Source organism: Ruditapes philippinarum, unplaced genomic scaffold (assembly GCF_026571515.1).
Source record: "Ruditapes philippinarum isolate M1 unplaced genomic scaffold, ASM2657151v2 ctg7240_1_1_1_1, whole genome shotgun sequence".
Classification (NCBI taxonomy): domain Eukaryota; kingdom Metazoa; phylum Mollusca; class Bivalvia; order Venerida; family Veneridae; genus Ruditapes; species Ruditapes philippinarum.
This window is the reverse complement of record NW_026863495.1, coordinates 10423-35368: the sequence shown is the minus strand read 5'-3', so window position 1 is coordinate 35368 and position 24946 is coordinate 10423. Positions and strand designations below refer to the sequence as shown.

General features: G+C 32.8%; 2 protein-coding genes across 5 annotated transcripts; one reads left to right on the top strand and one right to left on the bottom strand.

Annotated features, from left to right (window-relative positions):
* Positions 1-793: 793 nt before the first annotated feature.
* Positions 794-18057, top strand: LOC132722233 (antiviral innate immune response receptor RIG-I-like). Of its 4 annotated transcripts, none has more exons than XM_060706685.1 (18): positions 794-891; positions 4817-5003; positions 5792-5926; positions 6239-6571; positions 6960-7040; positions 7462-7746; positions 8486-8701; positions 9177-9251; positions 9476-9624; positions 9980-10164; positions 10927-11122; positions 12730-12892; positions 13345-13440; positions 13945-14117; positions 14491-14629; positions 15179-15406; positions 15679-15846; positions 15983-18057. In XM_060706685.1, the coding sequence occupies exons 2-18, from the start codon at positions 4871-4873 to the stop codon at positions 16615-16617; spliced, it is 3390 nt and encodes a 1129-aa protein (XP_060562668.1). In that variant the 5' UTR covers positions 794-891; positions 4817-4870; the 3' UTR covers positions 16618-18057. The 4 variants fall into 4 exon arrangements, with proteins under 4 accessions (XP_060562668.1, XP_060562666.1, XP_060562669.1 ...); XM_060706683.1 differs by lacking the exon at positions 794-891 and adding an exon at positions 3130-3256; XM_060706686.1 differs by lacking the exon at positions 794-891 and adding an exon at positions 4037-4055.
* Positions 18058-21032: 2975 nt separating this feature from the next.
* On the bottom strand, positions 21033-24363 carry LOC132722236 (uncharacterized). Its single transcript, XM_060706692.1, has 7 exons — positions 24344-24363; positions 23683-23896; positions 23165-23292; positions 22903-22988; positions 21758-21900; positions 21370-21532; positions 21033-21198 (listed from the first exon to the last, which is right to left on the bottom strand). Exons 1-7 carry the CDS (start codon positions 24361-24363, stop codon positions 21155-21157), a joined length of 798 nt encoding a protein of 265 aa, XP_060562675.1. The 3' UTR covers positions 21033-21154.
* Between the last annotated feature and the right edge of the window lie 583 nt (positions 24364-24946).

Below are 24946 nucleotides of genomic sequence, written 5' to 3'. Positions count from 1 at the left end.
CACAAAAACTACATAGATGCAATAAATACAGTTTAAATATGATCATTCAAACAAGAGATGACTTAAATTGTCAAAATGTTCATGAACTATTTTCCTGGCTACAACGGGTTGGGCCCAGCCGTACCGGGGTGACACAATTTTCATTATAATTTTGTAACGTGTTATGTGGTGTCTGAAAACTATATCTTATTCAGGCTTTCGTTAATATTGCCATCTTAAGCTGCTTGGGTAAGTATATGGCGGCATTTTAATTAAGTAGTTGACAAGGCATCGTATCTTTACGAAAATATCTGTCACTTAGAATTATGAAAAAAAAAACTTAGATCTAAGTCTACTCGAAGGTTCTTTGAAAATATTCAGGGGTTTTGTTAATTTTGATATATAAGTACGGGTACTCTGCGCCTTTTTTCGTCAAAACTGGTTGGGTAACAATAAAGAAAAAAAACAACACCTGAATCGGGCAAAAATGCGATTGTTCCGTATCCATAAGGACACGTGGTATCCCGACACACTGAAAAGTGCCATATTTTGATATATATTTTTTCATTTATCCCTATGTAACTAAATATACATTGTAACAAAATTTAGGGTATTTTTAAAGCCATTATGGCAAGGTCTAGGCCATTATGCAATTTCGACGCACGTGCAAAATGACGTGAACAACATCAGTGAGTTTCACGATGGCTGCTGTTTAAATCACCCACGTCAAAACAAACAAAGGGACTTTCTTATATATAACACGCTTCATGTCATTTTTCTTTTAAACAAACAGGCCAGTTGCGTGTATTATAAATGCACGACATAAAAAGAATGCTTACACGTCAGATATGACGTCATATGTGGCGTCAATATACCAAATGACGTCAGGAAAATCTTTCCCGCTTTATGTAGGTGAGAATTTTTATCAATAATATTGACAGTTCCATTTTTTATTTATACATTTAAGAATAGATTGCCATAATTTACCATTTTTTGTTATTTATCGCTAAGGCCTCGCAGCCTTTGTAATTATGTATCTGTGCATTATTCTACAAAAAACTTGAACAAGGCACCGAAAGATTGATATGATGATTCGTCTGTAGATCTAGATCTATTCCAATCTCCACGCAGTGATCTCCCCTTAATTCTTCGGCATAGATCTCTGCCACCAAGGTCCCGATATATCAGAATTTCTGATATACTATATTTTTTTCAAAAATTGTTTTATTTACTGCTTTTATCTATCAGTTAAGTTTTTTCTCATTGATTAAACAATGTTTATGGATAAATAAATGAATAATATGAATATTTAGAAATAATTTTAAAATTATGAGAATATTTCCTACCGAGATAATATTTTGATATTTTATATTTTTTAGCTTTTGAATTTATTTTTCGTTATCTTGTACACTTTTGATAATTTTTTTGATAAACTATATCGAACGTAGGCACTAAAAGTTAAAAATAAAACAGAAAGAGAAAAATGACGTTAGATTTTCTATGTAACGGTCGATATTTACATTTGAATTTCGACGTTACGTCATGTGACTTTCATCATCATGTGACGTCTTTGAAGGCAGTGATTACAATTCTGCCAAGGGAGGTAATCACTGTGAGGAGTTTGGATCTATTCCCTAACGGAATTATTCATTTCACTATTATCATTCACTGCTGCATAGTGCAGACAAATTTGGCTATGAAAAGTATGACATACAGTATAAACCTGTGACTAAAGGTCAGCCAAAGAAGAGACCATGCATAGCATTTATAGACTCGGAATAATATTCGTTGAAAATGAAAGTTTGTCAAAGCGGGGTCTTTACTTACAAGATAGTCTTTATACGGAGGTGTTCTTTAACAAAGGTTTGGCTGTAATTACTTATAACTTTATGTAACTCCTAATTTCTTAAACTTTTTTGGAAAAGTTTACAACTTTTGTTTACGCCGTAGATTTCCATTGACTTACTTGGTTGGATTCATTATCAATAACAAAATAAATAGAATCTGTGCTACTGGATATACAAAATGAGTTTTACCCGCATGTTCAGCAATACAATGTGTCTTCCGCTAGCGCCGACCGTTCTTTCATCAGAATATATGTCTGTAGACGCAAAAAAAATCGCCATCTGATACTTTTATCTGACTTACTAATTAAGTGAAAGCTTTATTTTAGATTATTTCAGTTTTATATGTTGATCCTAATATTATGTACATCCAAGACCTTGAAAACTAGCCATTTGATTTTGAAATATCTAAACTACGTCGAATATTCGAGAGATGAGCCTTAATATCCCAGTACCAAATCTCGTCGTCCCTGCAGGCCAACACACATAGGCTATAGTCATCAGCTGGTATCCAGTAAGACAGGGTACTAAATTCAGGTACATTGTGAAGCTCCATCCGCAAAGCCGATGCATTGTGCCTTCATACGGCACGTACGGACGCGGCCCGGTGAATTTTCGTACTATTTGTTCTATAGTAAATCAGTCAAATTTGAGGCTTAATTCTGGATTCCACTGTTCTTGATGAATTATATACTGTCTTCAACTTTAAACATTAACACTATCTAAGTCCAATGAGGCCCAAAATATAATAGGTTAGCCATCTACTTTTTTCAGAAATCTTCAATCTGTTGTAACACTGTTTAAATTCACCACTTTAAAAACTCCTGACAGCTGGTGGGTAGTACATCTTTAATCCTTCCACCAACAAATGAGTTCCTGGAGAATACACAAAAAACAACTTTTAAAGTCATCATATAACACACAAAAACTACACACATGCAATAATACACTTTAATCATGACCAATCTAACTAGAGATGACTTAAATTGAGCCATTTCAAAATTTCAAAGAACTACTTTCTAGATACAATGGGTTCGGTCTAATTCCGTACCGGGTTGAGACCGTACGTGTAACAAAGGGTATAAATGTTAGTAGTTCAAACTTGAACATACCGGCCTTCGTAAATTTATATCAATATTAAAATATTAGATCTGGAATCGAAATCTACCGTGCCCCGAACTTGACAAAAAATACCGAATATTACTACATTTCATGCAATTCAAAATATATTCCAACATGAAGACGGGTCAGTATGCACCAGCTATATTGTTTTTTATAAATGAAAGTACGTATTTTCGGAAAATCCTATATGATTCGTGGCCTAACGCTTTTACCTTGCTTTATTACACTATACAACTATAGTTGAAATGAACGCGAGAACCAGGCATTTCTCTATCCGGCTAAATTTAGATTGGGGTTTTCCGAGCACAAAAGTAAGTTAAATATTTTTTATTTATAAATTACGATTAAAACTCATTTGTTCCAATTAAAACTTATTTTGAATAATTGTTCGCGTGTTCATATAAATCAATGTATACTATTTAAAGATTAGTAGTGAAATGTAAAATCGACTGATTGATAAAGGAAGGCAACGAGACATAAATTCTGAGTCTAAAAATAGTTCACGCTTAACTTGCTATTTTTGTGTGTTTGCTTTTAAATTTGACCACATTCCCTATCAATAGAACATAATTCATTTAGTTTGACCGTGTGTTAAGCAAATATAAACAACATTTTATCACTAATTGTTATCTAGAAGGTTCCGGATTTGACTAGATCTCTGTATTACATTATGTATACAGTAAACATGTATAACAGTATATATGTATGCACATGTTGAATTACTCGCCATATATATATGAGGCACATATAAATACTACATATTGTCTGCCTGTTAACTTTTCTTTATGAAATTATGAAGTATTAGTGACAGGTAGACATAACAGTTTATAAGTTGTTTTTTTTTTAATTTGAGTGTTTACTTTTGATTTGATATACATGCGCATTATTCAGTTTTCACTTTCACTTTCAAATAAGCATAACACCCTACCTGCATATACGATTGCTAAAAACTAAATGTCGACTATTGCCAGGTCATGTGACGACTTTAATTTACAGCTATAGACTTAGGCCTACTCCGGAATTAAGAATATTTGGGTTTTCCAATACAGTATACCAGCTTAGAAAATAAGCGAAACAGGTGACGGGTAGTGCACCTTGAAGCTATTAGCGGTAAATTTAGTATGTACCCACGGATTAGCTGGGAAAACCCACTTTTCCGTATTCGATGTCGTAGGCCTATACATGATCATATATAATGTACACAAAGTTATCAACTTGCTTTAATCACTTTTGGGCCTACATGTACTTCTTGTATTTAGCAGGACTTTATGGTGCTAAATCATTATCAGATATGCCTGAAACCCTTATTCATTCATTGCATTGGGCGTAGTCATCAAACTCACGCTGCCGGAGGGTTCTATATAAATACTATATACATGTAATTATACTTCTCAGTATGTCTGATAATTAAATACTGTTTTATTTATTTCATGTTTTTTGTTTATTTCATTATATGGTTCACGAGAAGTAGATGTTTTGAATGATTCAAGAGACGAAGTTATAGTGAAATTATGTCAAACATTAATATCAATATAGCTTAAAATTGTGCACATTTGTTTTGGGAAAATTAAACTTAACTTTTGAAAGTAGCAAATGTCCTATGAAATAAATGAAATCATAGCATTTGTGAAAATTAAACTTTACTTTTTGGAAGAAGCAAATGTCCTATGAAATAAATTAAATCATAGCATAATCATCAATGCATTATTTTCTCAATTTTTCGTTTGTGATAAAATCCTACCCCATATTGTGATAAATTGGGAATGAATACAGATACCTGTACATAATATATACATGTACATTAATTTGAACTATTTACTACATTTTATAATGATAGTTATTTCAACATGCTTGGATGTTTATGGCTGCAGGTATTTGGTAGATTACTAAAACCATACGAAACCAAGAAAAAATTGTGAGCAAAAATGGCAGAAGCAGACATGGATGATTTCCCGCGAGATGATGTAATTAAATTTAACATTCAGGTTTTCCTACCATACATTTGTGACTGTGTGAAAGCCACTGACTTGTTGGTACATCTTCAATATTTCACAAGAGGTATGTTTTTATTCTTTGTTTGCAAAGAAAACAATGTACTTGTGATTAAAATATTTCATTTTGATAGGTATACCAGCGTTATCGATTTGATATTATATACAGTTTGTTTTTTACCGAACCACAAGTGATAATCTTTTGACACAATTATCAGACAAGGCTACCTTGCACATCTTTAATTTGCAGTCTGACCAGGCTCTATACTGTTGGTAGTTAATTTTTTTGTATAATGGTAATGAAATCCCTGAAATTCGAAAGACCGGTGGTGTTGTTTCAGCTTCTTGAAATATATGGTTCATGTTCATGGATTCACAATTTCAACTTCACGAACTCACGCTTTCAACATACAGAATTCACGAATTCACGATTTCAGCGTCAAGATTCACGATTTCAAAATTACGAATTAATGATTTCAACTTCATGAATTTACGATTTTCACTTCATGACTTCAACTTCATGAATTCGCATTTTGAACTTCACGATTTAAATTTCATGAACTTGAATTCACGAATTGAACTTTGTTTATTATGAAGGATCAATCTTGAAATCGTGAGGTTCAAACCATGAATTCATGAAGCTGAAATCGTGAATTCGTGAAGTTGAATTGCTGAAATCGTAAATCGTGAAGTTAAAATCGTTGTGTTGAAACCAAGTTGTGTTCTTTTGCTATTAACCTTTACGTTTAGTTTCAACATATCACATTTACCTAGCTCCTAGGTTTTTTTAATTGGCCAGTTTAAGCTGGTGCAACAATGTGTCATTTTTTGTATATATTTTTTCTCATTTAACAGAACAAAGGAAGGACATATTTAAAACATGTGCTCAAAACAGTGTGCAGGGTATGCGTAAGGCCATGGAAGTTTTAATGAACGAGGTGGAAGATGATGGAAGATTTATTGCAATCAGGAATGCCATAGAGGATAGTCGTAAGAAAAAACATTTAAATATAAAATAACCTAAACGTGTTGTGAAGCGTAGGCCATAAAGCTTATGATCAAACAGTTTTGTCGAGTCGTTTAAAAAAAACCTATTTGTATATATGAAAGGAGCCAAGACTAATGTTATAAACATTTTGCAAATGGTGATCGTGTATTTTTAATGTAAATGAAAATTCAATTGCAGTTTTTCAGAAATTATTTACAAAGTTTCGTCAAAGTAATTAATATTATCGAAAAATTTATATATAATTTTTATCATAAACACATTGGTTTATAGTATGTATGCCCTATATTTCTTAGGTTACCCAAAAATTGTTAAAATGATTGATGGCAACATAGTTGCTGATGATAATAATTACCGGAAAATTATCGACCTATTTGCTGAAGAAATCATTGATCGATTAAGTCCTGCAGAATTGCTTCCGAATCTAGTAAGTCAAGGTACCCTCACAAGGAATGACGCAGATGAAATAAGGGCCGAGGAACGAAATCACGGCAGTAGAAGAGCCTGTTGGGTTTTGCTGTTCCATTTGCCAAATCGAGTAGAGGATTGGTTTAGAAATTTCATGGAAGCTCTTCTAGATTGTAAATACGATGACATTGCAGAAATTCTGGATCCAGATATGTTTCAGAGTAAGTGTCGAATATGATGAATATTATACATATTAAGGGTAAATCAGCAAAGCAACAACGGCGAACAAAAGTAAATCTATGGACATGAAATTGAAAGGGTTTTGCTTGATTTTCTGAACAATTAGTTTAAATGAATACCTCCGGAAATATTACATTAGTTTGTTTGCTGAATAATGTTTAGTCACACCAGTGGTAAGAATACGTAATAATCCAAAATTATCCTGCACCATAGTTAACAGTTACTGTATATAGAGATAAATAACTCACAATTAAAACCATTTTTGGACCTCTTAAACCGGAATTGTGATGGAAGAGAGCTTCTTGTTTGGTTTCTTTAATATTTTATGATAAAAAGATATATAATTATGTAAATTATTGTGTGTTGTAGAACTAATGGTTCAACGAGAAGATGCAAGACAAGCTTTCAAGACTGAGTTAGAAAGTGATATCCGAGAAGATATACTTGAAGGTATTACGATAATGAATTAACATTTCTTTGTTTATATCAAATTGTGTGTAATGTTATCTTAAACATAACTGGCTATTGATGAAATTTCTGTTGTGGAGAAAAAAGTAGATCTATACTGAAACCAAAATGAAAAATCAGTCATAATATATGGCGGTAACTTGTTCCTTCCAGTACCGTCCATGAACAGGCTCAATCAAACCGAGTCTGCATATTTTCAGTTGTGTCGTTTTGGGTCTTCTCCAATGATTCCGTTTCTCTAATTTATAACTTATATGCATGCTACTGAGGCACATTGGTCGTTTTGAAGATGTTGATATTGATTTTAAATATTTTAATTTCATATACATATATAATAGGACATTACAGGGACATTACAGGAACATTGTAAATTATGATTTATTTTACTTTCATTTCATAATAGATGACAACTTTGACAATACAATTGAAAAGGATGATTTTGCAGAACCAGAAAAGGATGAAAAGTGTTCAGATCACAACGTCTATAAAACTGATAAAAAGATATCAGAAAAATCTGGCATAGAATCACTTGTGAAAGAAATAAACGTTCTGTCGATTGAAAGTAACTGTAAGCAGGTTGTAGATGAAGCGGTAACGGAGGATGTGTTGCGAAGCGAAGGGGTAGAAGATGTGGGTGACAGTTTAACAGAGGTGAAACAGGAAGCAATGATTCTATATAAACGACAAAGTATGTATACAAAAAAGAATGTTCTATATACAATACAATAGGGACTCCTTAGGTATTTGACGGATGGGAATAGATATAATTTTTCGAGATAAATTTTCAATTTGATGTTGGTCTAGAATGATAAATTCTTTGCAAATTTTAGGTCATTTTAATTGTGAAAAATGACCTAAATTTAAAAGCATTTTAACGTTTGCCACTCAAATCGAGATAAGAAAAGCTTAAAACTAGGGTTTTCAATTTATTTCGAAGTAACTTCTTGATTTATGTTTTAACGCTTTTGGACCTCAGTGGAGTGCCTGTAGTATTCTGAGATCGGTCTTATGAAAATAATGTTTATATTCATTTAACTGTTAATGCACACACTAGCTGTGTGTAATACAAACAAGATAAATAAACTGAGTTAAGGATTTTATATTCATTTCTGTTTGAATTTTCCTTTATTTTTGTTGAACTTGTACATATTTCCTGTTTTAGCTTTTTTTGAAACATATAATTTGTTTTGTTTAAAAAGACAAACGTGATAGGATTTTTTTCTCAACGTATTGATTCATACACTTCACATGAGTATGTCATGTAAACAAACAAGATGTCATCTCACGCAGAGCGTTATCTTAATTCAAGATAGTGGTAGAATATATTTATCAGTTTTAACATTTTGCATGTTTATAATCTGCGTACACGTAACTGTGTTCACCTTATTAGCTTTAACTTAGAACACTGAAAGGATGATATATTTCAGACACGGATAGATGTAAAGAAGAACAGGAACTGTCAGATCATTCAAAAGGATCTCATAAAACACGAGGTGAAGACAAAATGTCATCAAACGCTGTGTTCAATAACGTTTTTGAAGATCTAGACGGTATGGACACTATTGATGCCAACGATCAATCTATAGACTTTGATGAATTACTTGCTGGCGGAGCTGACACAGGAATAAACAATGGCCTTAATGGTAAGTTGTAGAATGTTGAAAATGATAACATAAAATGTACGTGTGAGTTTTGTGGAATGATTACTACCCGTCATTGTTTCTCTGTAATTGTTTCAAATGTCATCAGCAGTGATAACCAAACGGCATACTATTTTAAAATGTGCATTGTGATTAACTTAAATAAAGCTCTTCTAACTTTGTTCACATGGTTCCTGTTTATTGCGTTTAAGATAATTGTAGCTTAAATAGATGCTTTTTGTTTGACCTGATACATTGTGTAGTAGACCACTAACAAGTTTGTGAAAATATCTCGGTGCCAGGGGAATTGTTTCATTACTGAAATTGTGACATTTTCTAGCAATGTACCTCAGATGCTTGATCTAGGACCATCGTTTAATTCATATACCAAAAAGTATGAAATTGAAAATGTATTATTCATACGCTGTACTTGTGTTTGTAATAAGCTATGCTTACACACCTATTTTGCTCATTTTAGATTTACAAAACGACCTAGGCAATGATGGAAATGATTACGAACAAAATGGAGAAGTTGATTTTAACATAGTTACAGGTATGTTTTTTAAAAAAAATATAATCTTGTCATTTCAGATAAACTTCAGTAAAGTGAATTTGATAAAAAATAATAAAAAATATAAACTTAAAGCTGTGTCAAAAGCTAATTTCGTAATAAGAGTGGGAAATTATATCCTATGACAGCCTAAAGAAACTCATTATTTTCTTTTGCTAATTTCAGTAATGCATGAAATATTCTTACATTGAAATAAAATCTTTTAGATGAAGACGAAGTTGGCGCAGATGACAAAGATGTAGAATTAAGAGAATATCAAAAGGAACTTGCAAAAGAAGGTTGTGAAGGGGAAAATGTTATTGTTATGGCACCAACAAACACTGGAAAAACTAGGGTGGCATGGCGCATTATGCAAGTACGTGTACTTATATCATTCATTTTTAATGGTTTACGAAATTTAAATAGATAGTATGGAGACAGAAAGAAAAATGAGGTCTTTTTATTGAAATTTTGTCATAAATGCCACATATAACGTCTGCTTTTACTGTTAAGTTTTGTCCAGCTGTTTTTGTTTTGTATCAGTGCTTAATCATTAATAATTATCCATTGTTTGTAAAAAAGAAATTAAGGATAAAAATCGTATGGAAATATTTCTCATATTTAGAATTATTTATAAACATGATTGAATTTATAACATTAATTAAAAGATATATTAACAGTATATGTACTTCTACCTATCAAGGCATGGCATGTTCTGATTAAAAAAACAGGTGCACTTACGACGTCAAAGAAACGCTGGAAAGATTGGGAAGGTGATATTTTTGGTAGAAAATGAAGCGTTAGCCTTCCAGCAGGGCAAAGATTGTGCCAAACGACTACCTGCATACAGAACAAAAGTGATAAGTGGGAGCGTTCAAAGGGACCAGAAACAGTATCTACGAGATTTTATCGATAGGTACATGGTTAATATTAGTCATCTTTTAACATGTATTACTATGATTTTTCATCAAACTCTATCTCTTTTTTTCCTGTTCTTTTTGTTATTTCAAAGTTGCTTGTTGTCAACTGTTAACGGTTGCAGCTGTTAGAAAAACATGTCATGTTAACTGAAGAAAAATAAAACAGTTATCAAAGGATTTTTAGTAAAAACAACTAGCAGTCGTGTCATGATTTGATTAGAGGTTTTAAACAATGTTATCTGTTAGTAAATATTTTCCATATGCCATTACAGGACTGGCAGCATTCATAAACAAATGATTATAATACGTTTTATATGTCTTTAAGCTTAAACTTTGTTTTTGTCACGACTACAGAGAGATGCAATGCATCTGCGAACATATATAATAATGATACCATTACAGAAAGGGAAGACTTGAAGATGCTATTGTTAACAATTTAAAATATTACTTCCTGTTATTTCTAATTGCATATGTGACTTAACCAGTGCTACGGGGCGTTGAAACTAGCTTGCAATTACAAAATATACATAAACAGGCTCAGTGAAATCGAGCTTGTAATGTTTTCATATTTGCCGTTTTGGATTTTCTTTAGTGACTCATTTTTTCTCTCCATTTTAGGACAACTTCAGTAGATAAATAATTTGGAAAACAATATAAGCATGAAAGCAGCTATTTATTATGTTAGACATTTAAGTGGTTTATAACCATTTACTTCTTATAAACATAGAGTTAATTTTTTCAAGTTTCGCGTTTTTTAGGAGAGATATAATGGTGGTGACGGCCCAAGTCTTACTGAACGCTCTGAAGCAGAAGGAAATTGACAGTATAACGAGATTTTCTATGATCGTGTTTGACGAATGTCATCACACCGACAACTATCACAGATTTAATGAGATCATGAGCCTTTACATGCATCTTAAATTAAGGGGCAATTTAAAAGGAGAACTCCCGCAGGTTTTATCATTTACAAGATTTATATTCATGTTTTCATTACCGGTATTTATTTAATTAAGACATACGAAATAAGGCATTTTTAAGTTTTATTCAACTGTTTTAATGTAATCATACAAACAATTTTTTTATGCCCCCACAAAGTGGGGAGCATATAGCGTTGCACTTGTCCGTCCGTCCGTACGTCTGTCCGCACTCACAGGACAGTAATTATGTGGCTAGAGGGACAATAGGTAACTGTTCTTTCTCTTTGATGTCATTCATTCCGTAATGCTTTTATGTGGCTATTTTCTTTTGTGTGGCTTAAAAGAACAATAGAGAGAACAATAGAGTAGCCACATAATTACTGTCCTGTGAGAACTTCCGTCCGAGCGCACGAGAGCACACGAGAGGGTATATGTTGGGTAATAAATACCCAACAACTACCAATCCTACTCACTCCGTATGTATTGTTGGGTATTTTCTTTGATTGTTGGGTACTTTTTTTACACAGTAAAATACCCAACAAGAATACAAATGTAAGGGGAGCATATAGCGTTGCACTTGTCCGTCCGTCCGTGCGACTGTCCGTACGTCCCGAAATTTTGTGAACGCAACTCCTCTTAAACCGGATGGCAGATTTTGCTTAAACTTCCAGGGATGAACAACCTTAATGTGTAGATCGCAGTATAGAAGGAATTTTCGCTGCGACCAAATTTAACAGAATTATGGCCCTTTGTTGATTTTTTCACTATATACCATATAGAAATTTTGTGAACGCAACTCCTCTTAAACCGGATGGCGTATTTGCTTAAACTTCCAGGGATGAACAACCTTAATGTGTAGATGGAAGTAAATGAAGGAATTTTCGCTGCGACCAAATTTAACAGAATTATGGCCCTTTGTTGATTTTTTTACTATATGCCATAAAGAAATTTTGTGAACGCAACTCCTGTTAAAACGGATGGCAGATTTTAATAAAAAGTTCCACATAAAAATCTTACATACAGATATGCATGCTCTTGTTTACGAGCACATCTGCACAGTGGGGGCATCCGTGTCACAGTTCTAGTTGTTAAATACATCAAATTGATTTGGATACATTTAAATGATTAATATATCGTTTCATGCCGAAGTTTTGAGGATACAATATTTGAATGAATTTTTTGGACATTGAATAAATAATATTGCATCGTTTAGAATTTCATCATTATCATGTTAGATGTATACAATAAAGACTGTCACTACTACTTTACCTATGTTTATAGTTGATATTTTTACATATGAGCCGTGTCACGACAAAACCAACATAGTGTGTTTGCGACCAGCATGGATCCAGACCAGCCTGCGCATCAGCGCAGTCTGATCAGGATCCATGCTGTTCGCTATCATTTTCTCTACATGTAATAGGGTTGGTAAGCGAACAGCATGGATCCTGATCAGACTGCGCATCCATGCTGTTCGCTATCATTTTCTCTACATGTAATAGGGTTGGTAAGCAAACAGCATGGATCCTGATCAGACTGCGCGGATGCGCAGGCTGGTCTGGATCCATGCTGGTCGCAAACCCACTATGTCGGTTTTGTCGTGACACGGCTCATAAGACATTTGATATCATTATGTAAAAATAGATCGTCGGACTCACTGCATCTCTTGGAGTTGGCGGAAATACAAGACATGATGCTGCAATGGGCCACATGAAAAGCTTACTAGCAAATCTTGATGCCAAATTCTTGTGTACTGTTCGAAGGAACAAAGAAGAGCTAAAACGATTTGAAAACAATCCTATTGAAAGTAAGATGGAATTGAATTCAAACATTGTTTTTTACCATTGACTAAAACAATAAATATTGAAGTTCTAGTGCAGAAATAAATTACTATTTTATGTATTTACATGGTTTGGAAATTTGACTTTAAAAATATTTGATTAGAAAATCATGCTGTCATAATGTTCATATATCGCTTTACCAAATCACTGTCCATTAGTATATTATTTTGTTCTCTTGCCAATGGAATTTGACTTTTAGACATACGATGTAATAATATGTTGTTTTTTCATATATTTATTGACGTGATCTTTGAGCACGTATATGTTTAAACTACTAATCCTATTCTGTTAGACTTATTTAGTCCTAAAGTTACAAACGCAAAATGAAGATTAATACATTTGACGTCAATATTGGCACAATGTTTTACTGGTACCATGCATGTATGTAGGTTACGTAATTTATTTTATGACATTACAGAGACAGTTGCTGCAAGGAAGCGGGTAAACGATAGGTATCGGAAAGCGGTATTGGCTATAATGGATATTATTAATGAATACATGATATCACATCCAAGTAAGGTTCTATGCGTATTTTAGTGTAATAATACTTTATAGATATGTGAAAAAAGTTACATTGCTAAAATTAGTCTGAATTAAAAAAAAGTATATTAGTCTGAATTAAAAAATGGAATTTCAAACTCAATATTGTAAACAAAGAAATTGCTTATTTAGTAAAATGATTAGATGAATTTTTGTTTGAGTTTGTAGTTTGTTTACATAAAACAATGTACATTTTGTAATTATTATAAAAAATGTTTATGATAGTATACAGTGTGTTGTTAAAGTAAGTACTTGTAACTGGGTAAAAATAAGGTTGTCAGCTTTGCGACATCAGTCAAAAAGAGTTCCAACGTTAGAAGAAAGATATTGGCATGACATTATGTCCTTTTAATGAACTAAATAATACAAAAGTTCTTACACACTAAGCATATAAAATGAAAACCACTGATAAACAAATTCCCATTTCTGAAATAGAACATCAGTAAACGGTACATTACCAACTACATTTTCTTTTAAGGTTTACACAACATTCCTAGAAAAGATGCGTTTATTAAAGAGGCATGTGTCGTGCCACCAACTCGAGGATCAGAGAAATTTCAGCAGTGGCTCAGCGAATTTAAGAAAGCGTTAGGGAAGCTTAGTTCAGACGAAGTTAGGAGAATGATGAATCCTTGCCGATTACATTTAGAGGTCGTTTAAAGTAGAATTTATATAAAGCGTTTGCTTCTACTTTAAATAGCTTTTGACCGGTCGAATTTTTCTTAAATATGTTTTTGATGTACAAATATGGCCGTCAAACTTCTAAAAAAATGAATATATGAATTTGAAAAAAGAGGATAATTTAATAGCTGAGTTAAGCAGGTGACCAATTTTTCCTGATAATAGAATATATTTACATATTGTTCTTTTTTCCTTTTCCTTTTGAGAACTTTTGACAAGTTTATTTTTATTAATAGTATAATAAAATGATTAAGTTCCCAATTATAAAGTAACTTGTTAATCTGGTTTTAATTGGAAAAGACAGTAAATTAAATATCTAAATATATTATGCTATTTTATTTAGCATTACAACAAAGCGTTACTTATTCACGCTGACGCAAGAATTAAAGATGCTGAAGTGATTCTTGAGGATTTCATGGAAATAGAAAGAGAAATTAATCCCAAAAATGACACAGATGTGATGCTTCTTGAATTATATGATAGTGAGTAGTTATATCCAATTTTGAAGACTTTTTTTCCAGATTTTGTTTGTTTGTTTGTTTTGGGTTTTACGTCACATCGACACAGTATAAGTCATATCGCGACGATCCAGCTTTACTGTTTGATGAAGACCTCAGGTGTCCTTCCGTGCATTATTTCAGGCACGAACGTGCACCCGAGTAGAACTACCGACGTTCCGTTAGCTAGCTAGATAGTTTTTTCCAGATACTGATAAAAATGATAACAAGTATTGAATCATGTTTTGAAATTTGGCCTTTGATTTGTTTTCAACGCAATTCTCTATTTTTATGGATAATGTTTTTTTATTCATTTAACGTTATGCCAATTACTGATTGTTTACATTAAGTGTCGACATTATTTTGATCTTGCGCTATGTAATCAGTGTTGTTTGTGTCGGTTAATCATAGTTAAATTTGACAGACACTAGCCTTAGATGTGTTACAATTTTAGATGTCCCAGCGTTTCTGTATAAATATTAAACCGATGTAAAATCAGACTACTTGTTCATTTGGATATTTTTTTATTCGTAGATCTAAAACAACAAAGTTTTACTGATGAGCCAGAAAATCCAAAGCTAGTAGAAATGCAAACAATTGTTATGCAAATATTTGACAAAAATGAGGATGCTCGAGGCATTATATTTGTGAAGACAAGAGAATTAGCGCAAGCTTTGGTTAATTGGATGAAGCAAACAGCTCCTCTAGATACACTTAATGCTTCAGAATTTGTAGGCCAAGCTGCGTCCAAAGCGGAAGGAGGTTAGTAAATTTTAATTTCTATTTTATATTCTCTTAAGGTTGTCAAAATGACATTTTGGCTACATAGAAATTTCCATCATTGGTTCGATTGTTATAGTTAAAATGTGACTTTTTTTACAACATAATTTTCACAACAATATGTGTATACTAAGAAAGACAAGAATAAATAAACATGATTTACAACAGACAGCTTAAAATGAGTACTCTATAAAATCAATTATTTGTTATTGAAAAACTATTTACCTTCTTCTATAAATTTCCAATAATTACAGGCATGACGAAAGTTGGTCAGAAAGACGTTTTGGAATATTTCGATGGTGGGCGTCACAAAATAATAATTGCAACTTCTGTAGCCGAAGAAGGATTGGACATCACAAAATGCAACCTTGTCATTCGATATGAGCACGTCACAAACGAAATTGTGCGACTTCAGTCAAGAGGTAAATTTTGAAATACTAAACAATAAAACATATATTGGATATATGATTGCCATGATGAATAACATATGCTTCATATTTCTATAGTCTGATTTTACAACTTAAATAAATGATGCCATATGTGTTTTCTATTTAAAAGGACGAGCAAGACGGCAGGACAGTCGCTATTACGTTTTGACAGAAGAAGGTTCTTGGATCGTGGCAAAGGAAGAAAAAAATGCACTTCTGGAAAAGATCATGAATGCTATTGTACCAGAATTGCAGGTTTATATAGAAGATCATCCAAACCTTTGGGAAAAAGAAATGCGAGAGATGCAGGAAGAGAAGAAGCTCCAGGAAGAACTTAAAGAAGAAGAACGCCGACTTAACATGTCAAATGACGAGCATGAATTTAGATGTTTAAATTGCAACCATTTCATTTGCTTCTTATCTGACATACGTAAAATTCAAGAAGCTCATCACGTGGTAGTTGATGAAGCAGCATCAACCAGGCTGATTTCTTACCGAAATCCGCATCCAAGATTTATAGATGATGAGTTAAAATTTGATGGTGCTATATTCTGTGGAAACATAGATTGTCAACGTGAACTTGGCGGTGTGTGCGAGTATAGACATGCAGAATTTCCTTTACTCAAAATAAAGAATTTCAGGGTTGTCAATAAGAACGGACAAGGAAATACATACAAACAATGGAAAAAGGCTAATTTCAATATTGAAGCGTTTACGCTAGATGATCTTCGGCGTGTTGTTGAGCGTCGCAGAGATGCCATGTGAAGGATGCAGACGTTGTGAGTAGAAATGCAGTTGAGTCTGTCAAAATGATTTCTTTCACATTTTAAGATCGTTGTAATGTATTTGTTGATAGTAATAAAGGGACTTCACAGAGTATTTTTGGACATTACGGGACTGAAGATATTTTAACGATCTTTGTCTCCAGATTGATGTACCTCTAAACAATTAACTTGTGTACAAAACGTCAGGTCATTCGCTAATTACGTTTACAAGAATTTTTTTATTTTAATTTGCAAAATGTCTAAAAAATTAAAAGCGTTTATATCGTTTTAACTCAAACCAAGCTAGAAATAACACAATAAAAACCGAATTTCAATTTTATTTTATTATATTCCTTTATTATTGTTTTGCATATTTTTTGTTTTAAGTATCCCAATTGAGTTATGTAAGCAATACAACTTTAGTTTTTTGGACCTCATATGATCTTCTTTATTACTAAAAGTGTCCCATATTTTGTAAATCAACCATTTATAATTTAAACATTTTACTCTTTAATGTATGTACATGTACCTGTGGTTGTGCACAGTTCAGCATGTCGTATGCTTATGACCTGCGTGTTTGTTTGTCACTGTGTGTGATCGTGTGTGCGTGCGTGTGCGTGTGCAGTAAATGAATGATTTGTGAGGCAGTAATAAGTAACCGACATATAAGAAAGTGAATGAGTATCTTTAGATAACTTTTCAAAAATTCTTGCTGTATCAAATGGTTCTGGACGATGTTATTTCATGTGTTTTTTTCTTATTTAAGCACACGTAGTCGAATGGTGTAGATATTCTTTACATGTATTGTGAATGATACTTTATTCATTCAGTTATTTATTAAATTATTCAGTATGATTTTAATATAAACTATATATATTTCCTCAAGTCTTGTGTCAAAAGTATTTCTACTGTGTCTTTCATGCATATTTCATTACATGTATATGTTTTTTTTTATTTTTGTTTCATTTTTGAAAAAGTATGGTCAGCAATTGTATATTTTTCAATTGAATGTATATGGATTGTTAGCTTGACAAATGTGTTCTCCCCGTGATTATATTTTGATAATCTTAGGATTTATATTCCAATAATATCATACGACTTAATTTGGTATATTTTTCTCATTATTTATGTATTCCGTGGCCGAGTGTTTATGTCATTAAATTCAAAGCACTTGCCCCTCAACGCTGTTAGGAAGCTATCCAGTTAGCTGACGGATCGTCGGTGGCTCAACTCGGTGCCCGCTTGGTGGGGTACCTGCGGTCTTCCTTCATCAGTAAGCTGGAAAGTTGCCATATGGCATTTACTGTGCTGGTGCAACGTTAAACGCAATAGAAAATAAAAAGAAAACTTACTTGTAACGATAAAAATCTACATGAAAAATCACATTATTATTTCATTGTTTTGTAGCATCAGACGAATAACTTTAACAATTCATAGTCTCTTTTTTTTTATCACAACGGGATTAAGACCCGTCTCATAGAATGACTCACAGTTACTGTTGATATTTTCGTTATTTTCTTCCATAAACAGTCTCCTAAATAGTCTTATAAAAAGTTGAAATGGCATTGGAGTACGTGTAATTTGATTGGTATATTGTATATACTTTGGTTAGGAAACTACCCGCCTATATGACGGAAATACTGTTGGGGAAAAGGCGTAAAATGAAACAAACAAACAAAAGTATATACTAATTTAACTAAAGTATCATGATTTACAAATCATTCCTCTACATGAGAATGCATACATTTGTCGTCGATTTACATTTATGTATATTTATAATAACTATATTTATCAACAGCAGGTCAAAGATACATGTAATTGTTAGATGTGTTAGAAAAACATAGACATTATCTATCAAATTCAAATATTATTTATAGGATATATTTTCACATTAAGGAAAACCAAAAGAAATAATTAATGTTCACACTTATAAAATCATATATTTGTGTTTGTAGGATATTCTTAGAAAACCAGCTGAATCATATATTTGTGGTTGAAGGGTATTCTTAGAAAACCAGCTGCCAAAACGCAATTTAATCCATAGCTATACTGTGTATACAAGGAAACGTCAATAAATGTTTATTTATGTTTGTTTGTTTTTACATTCAGAGAATAATCAAACCACTAGAAATATAGATGTCATGACTAGCTGTCGGATAAACATATACATTTTACTTTTCTTTTTCTTCTTTGCTTATTGACTTGAGGTCGAGAGCTCACTTTTATATATCTTCGGTTGAAATTCATTTCAAAATTAAACGTCGAGCAGTGAAACATGTAGTACATCTATGAATCACATACAAAATAGATGAAGATTAAATACTGCTTACGCAAGAACAATGGTGCCGAGGGTTATTGCAATCATGATCAGATTCATTTGAAAAAAGGTCTTTTTGTCCTATGTTTATATTGTTTTCGGTGCTCTCGAGGGATCTTCCAGATTTAACACTTGAAATATGATGTATAGTTTGAGTTGTGCTTAAGTCGTTTATTGGATGGAGGTTGGAGCCTTTATCAGACGGGGCTTGTAACTTTCCAAATACTTTCCAGTGTTGAAATACCTTAAATGATTTAATTTAAACTTCTTTGAAGTTGAAATAAAACTTTGCATATATGCATAAAGAAATCAAATTTATTGGATATTGTTTTATGATCCATGGTAACATTCGCATTCTTCTTACATAAACTTCAAAACTGCCCAGAAATTATAATTAGCTAGCTTTTGTAAATGACAGACTGAACACAAGTTTTTTTTCCACATTTATCGAGATATAGACCTAGTGCCAAATTCTTATCTCGTTTGATTGTCTATGTCACTCTGATATAAAAGGTGTATATGACTTCAGCTATTGTTTCTATGGATGTTGATTTTATTAAAAAAAATCATTAATTCTATTACCATTATAAAGGCTTCACGGACTATTAACCCGTGTATCAATTGCCCGGTGTCTCGGGTCATATAATCTTGCACATGGCCATATCACATGTGAAAAAATCCTTACAACTTTTCTAAGAATAAATGTTACAAATAAATCTTTCATTTGTTCGCCATAGACAAACATTCCGGTAAAAAAACGAATGACTATTAGTGAGAACATTAAATATGAATGGGAGTAAGTTATCATTAAATATCTTATAGTTGTAGTATAGCGACCAGACTGTTATGTGGAAATATCATGGCCTGGGACGACATCGAGGAGTTTTCCCGACGCCGTAAATGACCGATTTTTTTTTCATTGCAAACCCCATAACGTGAGAGCCTATCAGAAGTACAGTGGGTGTTCCTGATTGGTTGAATGACGACCGACAAATACATTTCTGTATATGATTGTGACGCACCAGTATGACGCTAACCGCCGTTTGATCAGCATTTGTTTTAATGGCATGCCAAAAGATGGATTTAAATCTTTTTTCAATGAAAACTATTATTGTTATTTTTTTCGGGGACTTGACATTGCAAATATTGCTAGTGTATCTACCCATGAATATGTTTATACATGTAGTGCCTCCTTGCACCAAATTACATTCAGGAAAAAAAGGATTAAAAGGTTTATAAAAAAGTACTTTCAAGTCCCAGACAAAACTTTTTTAAACTAACAGCCATATCCCCAGTACCCAAATATCTTTTCCCAATCTGAATATATTCGTTGTTTTTCCAGCCTTAATTTTAGTACCGTCCAGTGACCCTTGTGTATTTGTCTACGGTCACGCTTTTACATGAACCAAGTGAACTTAGATAACACTGTGCCTTATTTGAAATAATTCACACTTTTTATGCCCCCACAATGTTGGAGCATATAGCGTTGCACTTGTCCGTCCGTCCCGAAATATTGTGAACGCAACTCCTCTTAAGCCGGATGGCAGATTTTGCTTCAACTTACAGGGATGAACAATCTTAATGTGTAGATGTTAGTAAAGGAAGGAATTTTCGCTGCGACCAAATTTAACAGAATTATGGCCCTTTGTTGATTTTTTCACTATATACTATATATAGAAATTTTGTGAACGCAACTCCTCTTAAACCAGATGGCAGATTTTGCTTCAACTTCCAGGGATGAACAACCTTAATGTGTAGATGGTAGACAAGGAAGGAATTTTTGCTGCGACCAAATTTAACAGAATTATGGCCCTTTGTTGATTTTTTTTCACTATATACTATGTAGAAATATTGTGAACGCAACTCCTATTAAACCGGATGGCAGATTTTGTTTAAACTTCCAGGGATAAACAACCTTAATGTGTAGATGGCAGTAAAGGAAGACATTTTTGCTGCGACCAAATTTCTAGTTTCTAAAGAAGTATGCTTTATCTGAGATCTCACTGTGCGTTGCAACCAATGAAGCATGTTACTGGCGTATTAAAACTGAGGAACATCAAAGACAAATCGCCGCAACATGCGATAATCTTTATCATTTCAGTTATGTATTTAATAAAGTTCTAATAGTACATCAGAGTGCCTTATTTCGGATATTAGTGCCCTTTTTCCATTACGAGTGTCCTATATCCGATATAAGTGCTCTGTTTCCGATATGAGTGCCCTATTTCCCCTGTTCAGCGGCTGGTGTCCACGGTTTTGGACATTCTGAATAGTAAAATAAAACAACATAAAAGGTGTAATAAAATCATATTAAGGTTTATGAAAAATTTCAGGTCCACCATTTCTAAAAAAAATATTTTTCAAAATAGTGCCATCAATTAACCAAATAATGTGATGCTTGAGAATAAATATGGTAATGAATGAAAAAATCTGTACCTTCATTTCGCCAAGTCCAAACAACTTTAGGATCTGTATCGTCAATAAAAGACTGACGGTGACATCTTTGTAAGTCTGCTTCTATCTCAGACCATGGAATATCATTCATCCTAATAGGACCACCTCTCACGCCCTTGTCGTTTAAATCATTTTCTCTTTGATCCTAGGGAAGACATTTTATTTGTTAATTTTAAAATATCATAGATGTACGTACATAGATGTATATAATTAACAGACCCTTTATGCCAATAAATGCAAATACTAGTATTTATTTTTATAGCAGTATATGACGTTAAAACGTTTCTGTAAAATTTACCCCATGAATAACAACAAATGAGTTTACCAATTAAAATAAATTTCTTTTAACAACTACGTAAACGGAACCTACTTTGATCATCACTAAAATAATCGAAGATGGGCAACGACCATCAACAACTTCTGTATTATCGATACATACAAAATAGAAGAAGTATTTCTCTGGGTTTGAGCTCACATAATAGTCATTTCTAGTTGGAAGTGCGACCAAATTTCCTGAAATATTATAACCACAAAAAAATGTGAAATAGAAATTGCAATTCAATGGTGACTAAACTACATTCAATACAAAATAATGGATAAGGGAATCCTTAAGAAACGCCCAAAACGACAAAATTGAAAATGTTACAGACTCGATTGAGTCTGCCATGGACTTGAATTATTTAAAAGGAAGCCGCGTCCAGATCTCCAGAACGGTTCAAGCAGAATTTAACTTAATATAGTAAAATTTTGAATTAATGCAATTCACTTAACAGTGTATTTATAACAAGACTAGTTATATTATATAAATTAAATTACAGTTAGTCAAAATTAATTGAAACTTTCGCCTTATTAGAAAACGTATGCAGGGGGTTGCCAGAAGGGGGATGTGCCCCCTTCTGTGTGGGGGGTTTGAAGGGGGCGACAGTCCTCCTCATCGCCAGGAAAATATTTGACTTGTGAGAGGCTAAAAATGACCCCAGATCGATCATAAGGTAACGTGTAACGAACGCTGAAAAGCATTTGACTCTATCTCAATCCATTGAGAAGTTGCAGCACTTTGAAATCAATTTTGATGGAAAAAATCACGCAAAATAGTGATTTTTGGCAATTTTGAGATGTCCCCTCGTTGCCATGGTTACAGGAAATTTAAGCCTGAGCATGTTGTTACAAAGCTAATGGTCCAGTCAACATTTGTGCCAAGTTTGATTAGTATTGAAGCATTTTTTTTATAGTTTTATAGCAATTTGAACTTGTAACGGGAGACTTTTCAATGAAAACAGCCATTTTTCACAAAATGCTTATGAAGTCATGGGTTAACTCTTTTGGTTTTGTGTCCCGCCAAGGATTTGAAATAATGATGAATCTAGCTAGCTAGACTAAAGAACGTCAGTATTTCTACTCACTCCCCCTTTACCACTGTTAAAGCTATGAAATCGCAACGTGACCTTAATAGTGTCGCTGTGACTTAAAACCAAATAGTTAAAAAAATTACGTAAACTGCACTTTTTCACTTACCGGTTTGAGATACAAAAATCGCTCGTGAATCGTGAATTCGTGCAAATGTATTATCGCCATACACACACCCCTTCACAATTGAATCCCTGAATATAGATATCAAACCAGTAGTACCAGTTGTCTTTTTTTGTTCACAAATCACATACAGTTGCGAATTTAAAGGCACTCGGTACGTTCAAAATATCGTATTCTTATATTTTCTTACATCTTCAATTTCAGACAAGCGAATATCAGATGGGAAAAGATTCAGTAAATGCCTTACCAGAAACTAGTTCTTCTTCGAATGACAGTGTCACTCACTACCGTCCAGATTGTAGAATATTTCAAGAGCTCACCCGTCACTTGCTCATTGTTTACTGCATACACGTTTATCCAGTCTCTGTCTTTGATCTATTTGTTTAATTTAATGTTTGTGAAACATAAGCATCGATCATATTAGCAATAAAACTGTATAGAAAGTATTAATATCTACACTTAAATAAACTGGTTCAAATAATCTTCAATCCGAATCGAGCTAAACAAGAAAACTAAACAACAAGATATAACAGTATCACACTTATCATATCGCACAGCTTTAGCATGTGATCATTTGATTCCAGTTTTCCCATAAAGTAAAGGGAAAAAAGAGAGAAAAACAGTCAAAATTGCGATTTCTAATGATTATTTGTAAACCGAATATCTCTGAAATTATTGTGGTTTTTTTTCAAATTCTGTATTTAATGTAAAAGTGTTTTCAAGTATCATTAGATAAAGAACAAAAATTGTACTCGTAATACTCACATGTTCATTAAATTGATCCCAAGTTATAACACAGTCATCACTGGGAATTTTGATACCTTTCTCCGCAGCTTGTTTATCATCTTCCTCGCTTAAAGTCATAACATTAGGCGTAGTTCCCGGGTCAGCTGGTGTTGTATTAGGAGGGTAAACAAAATGGTTTCTTGATAAGAAGTGGTTGAAGTTAGGACTTTGTGGGTACCACACACAGATCAACCTTAAATAAAAAAAATGTATTGGAAACTTACTTAACGAAGCATTGTCTGCAAAACAATTACTTTTTAAAGATCCTTTAGGCTATGCCGTTTTAGTCAGATGAAATAATAATTTTTTTTTACTTCCAAAGTTTTCAAATTAATGTCAAACAGAAAAAAATGAATAGTACTTAATTTTATAAAGATATCACAGACAAATTTATATTATTTCTAGAATTATAAAGTACAGAAAGAAATAGATAACAACAATTACATAAATCTTTATGTGTTTTTTTTTGTAAATAAGCTACTATTACAACTGATATCCAAATTCCTCACTATATGAAATAAGAAATTAAAGAGTATTTATTCATACATTTTGCAATGTTGTGCCCAATTCTGTGTCCTCGACTACACTGGAAATATTTCTACTAATCAATTAGTGCTGAAAGCATGTTTATTTGAATTACGTTACCGCAATCTTCCGCATATTGACATCCCTAGGTTTATTTGCGACTTCAGTTAAGTCATGTTTTATTTCAAACATTTTGCACAAACATATATAACATACAATGATGAATATTACAATAAAGTTATTTTCCTAACAAGTGTTTTTCAGCTCACAATTAAGCGGCGTTTTGAAAAGATATCTTTGAAATGCTTAATAAACAAAGAATATGTTATATACAAAGATGTCAAATTAAATAACATTGACAAAATATTGGAGAAAGGTGATTTATAACAACTGTAGGTTCGATGTAACAACTTTTATGGTTGTCGAATAAAAAACATTTAACACCTACATTTGTACAGAAATAATGATGATATTATAAAGGAGAGAACTGAAAAGTGACATGATATGGCTGTTGATCTAAAAAAGGTAAGAATAACTCCTAAAATAACCAGTGCTGATAAATATCTATATAGTAGAAATGATACTTATTTTTGGTTATAAAGGAGAACAATTATTTGATCTATTCGGTGAGTAAATGAAGGACCAGTAGAGTTTTACATAGACTTTTGAGTCCAAATTTATGTAAAAAGATACGCAAAACTTAGTTAGTGAAACGTTC

Excerpts from the sequence above, each read along its gene's own strand:
- LOC132722233 (XM_060706685.1), top strand. The coding sequence starts at position 4,871 with ATGGCAGAAGCAGACATGGATGATTTCCCGCGAGATGATGTAATTAAA. Across the intron at positions 12,893-13,344 it reads TGAAAACAATCCTATTGAAA|AGACAGTTGCTGCAAGGAAG; the intron begins GTAAGATGGAAT and ends ATGACATTACAG. Across the intron at positions 15,407-15,678 it reads TGCGTCCAAAGCGGAAGGAG|GCATGACGAAAGTTGGTCAG; the intron begins GTTAGTAAATTT and ends CAATAATTACAG.
- LOC132722236 (XM_060706692.1), bottom strand. The coding sequence starts at position 24,363 with ATGCGGAAGATTGCGGTAAC. Across the intron at positions 23,897-24,343 it reads ATGCGGAAGATTGCGGTAAC|GTTGATCTGTGTGTGGTACC; the intron begins GTAATTCAAATA and ends TTTTTATTTAAG. Across the intron at positions 21,533-21,757 it reads TTATTTTAGTGATGATCAAA|GATCAAAGAGAAAATGATTT; the intron begins GTAGGTTCCGTT and ends TGTCTTCCCTAG.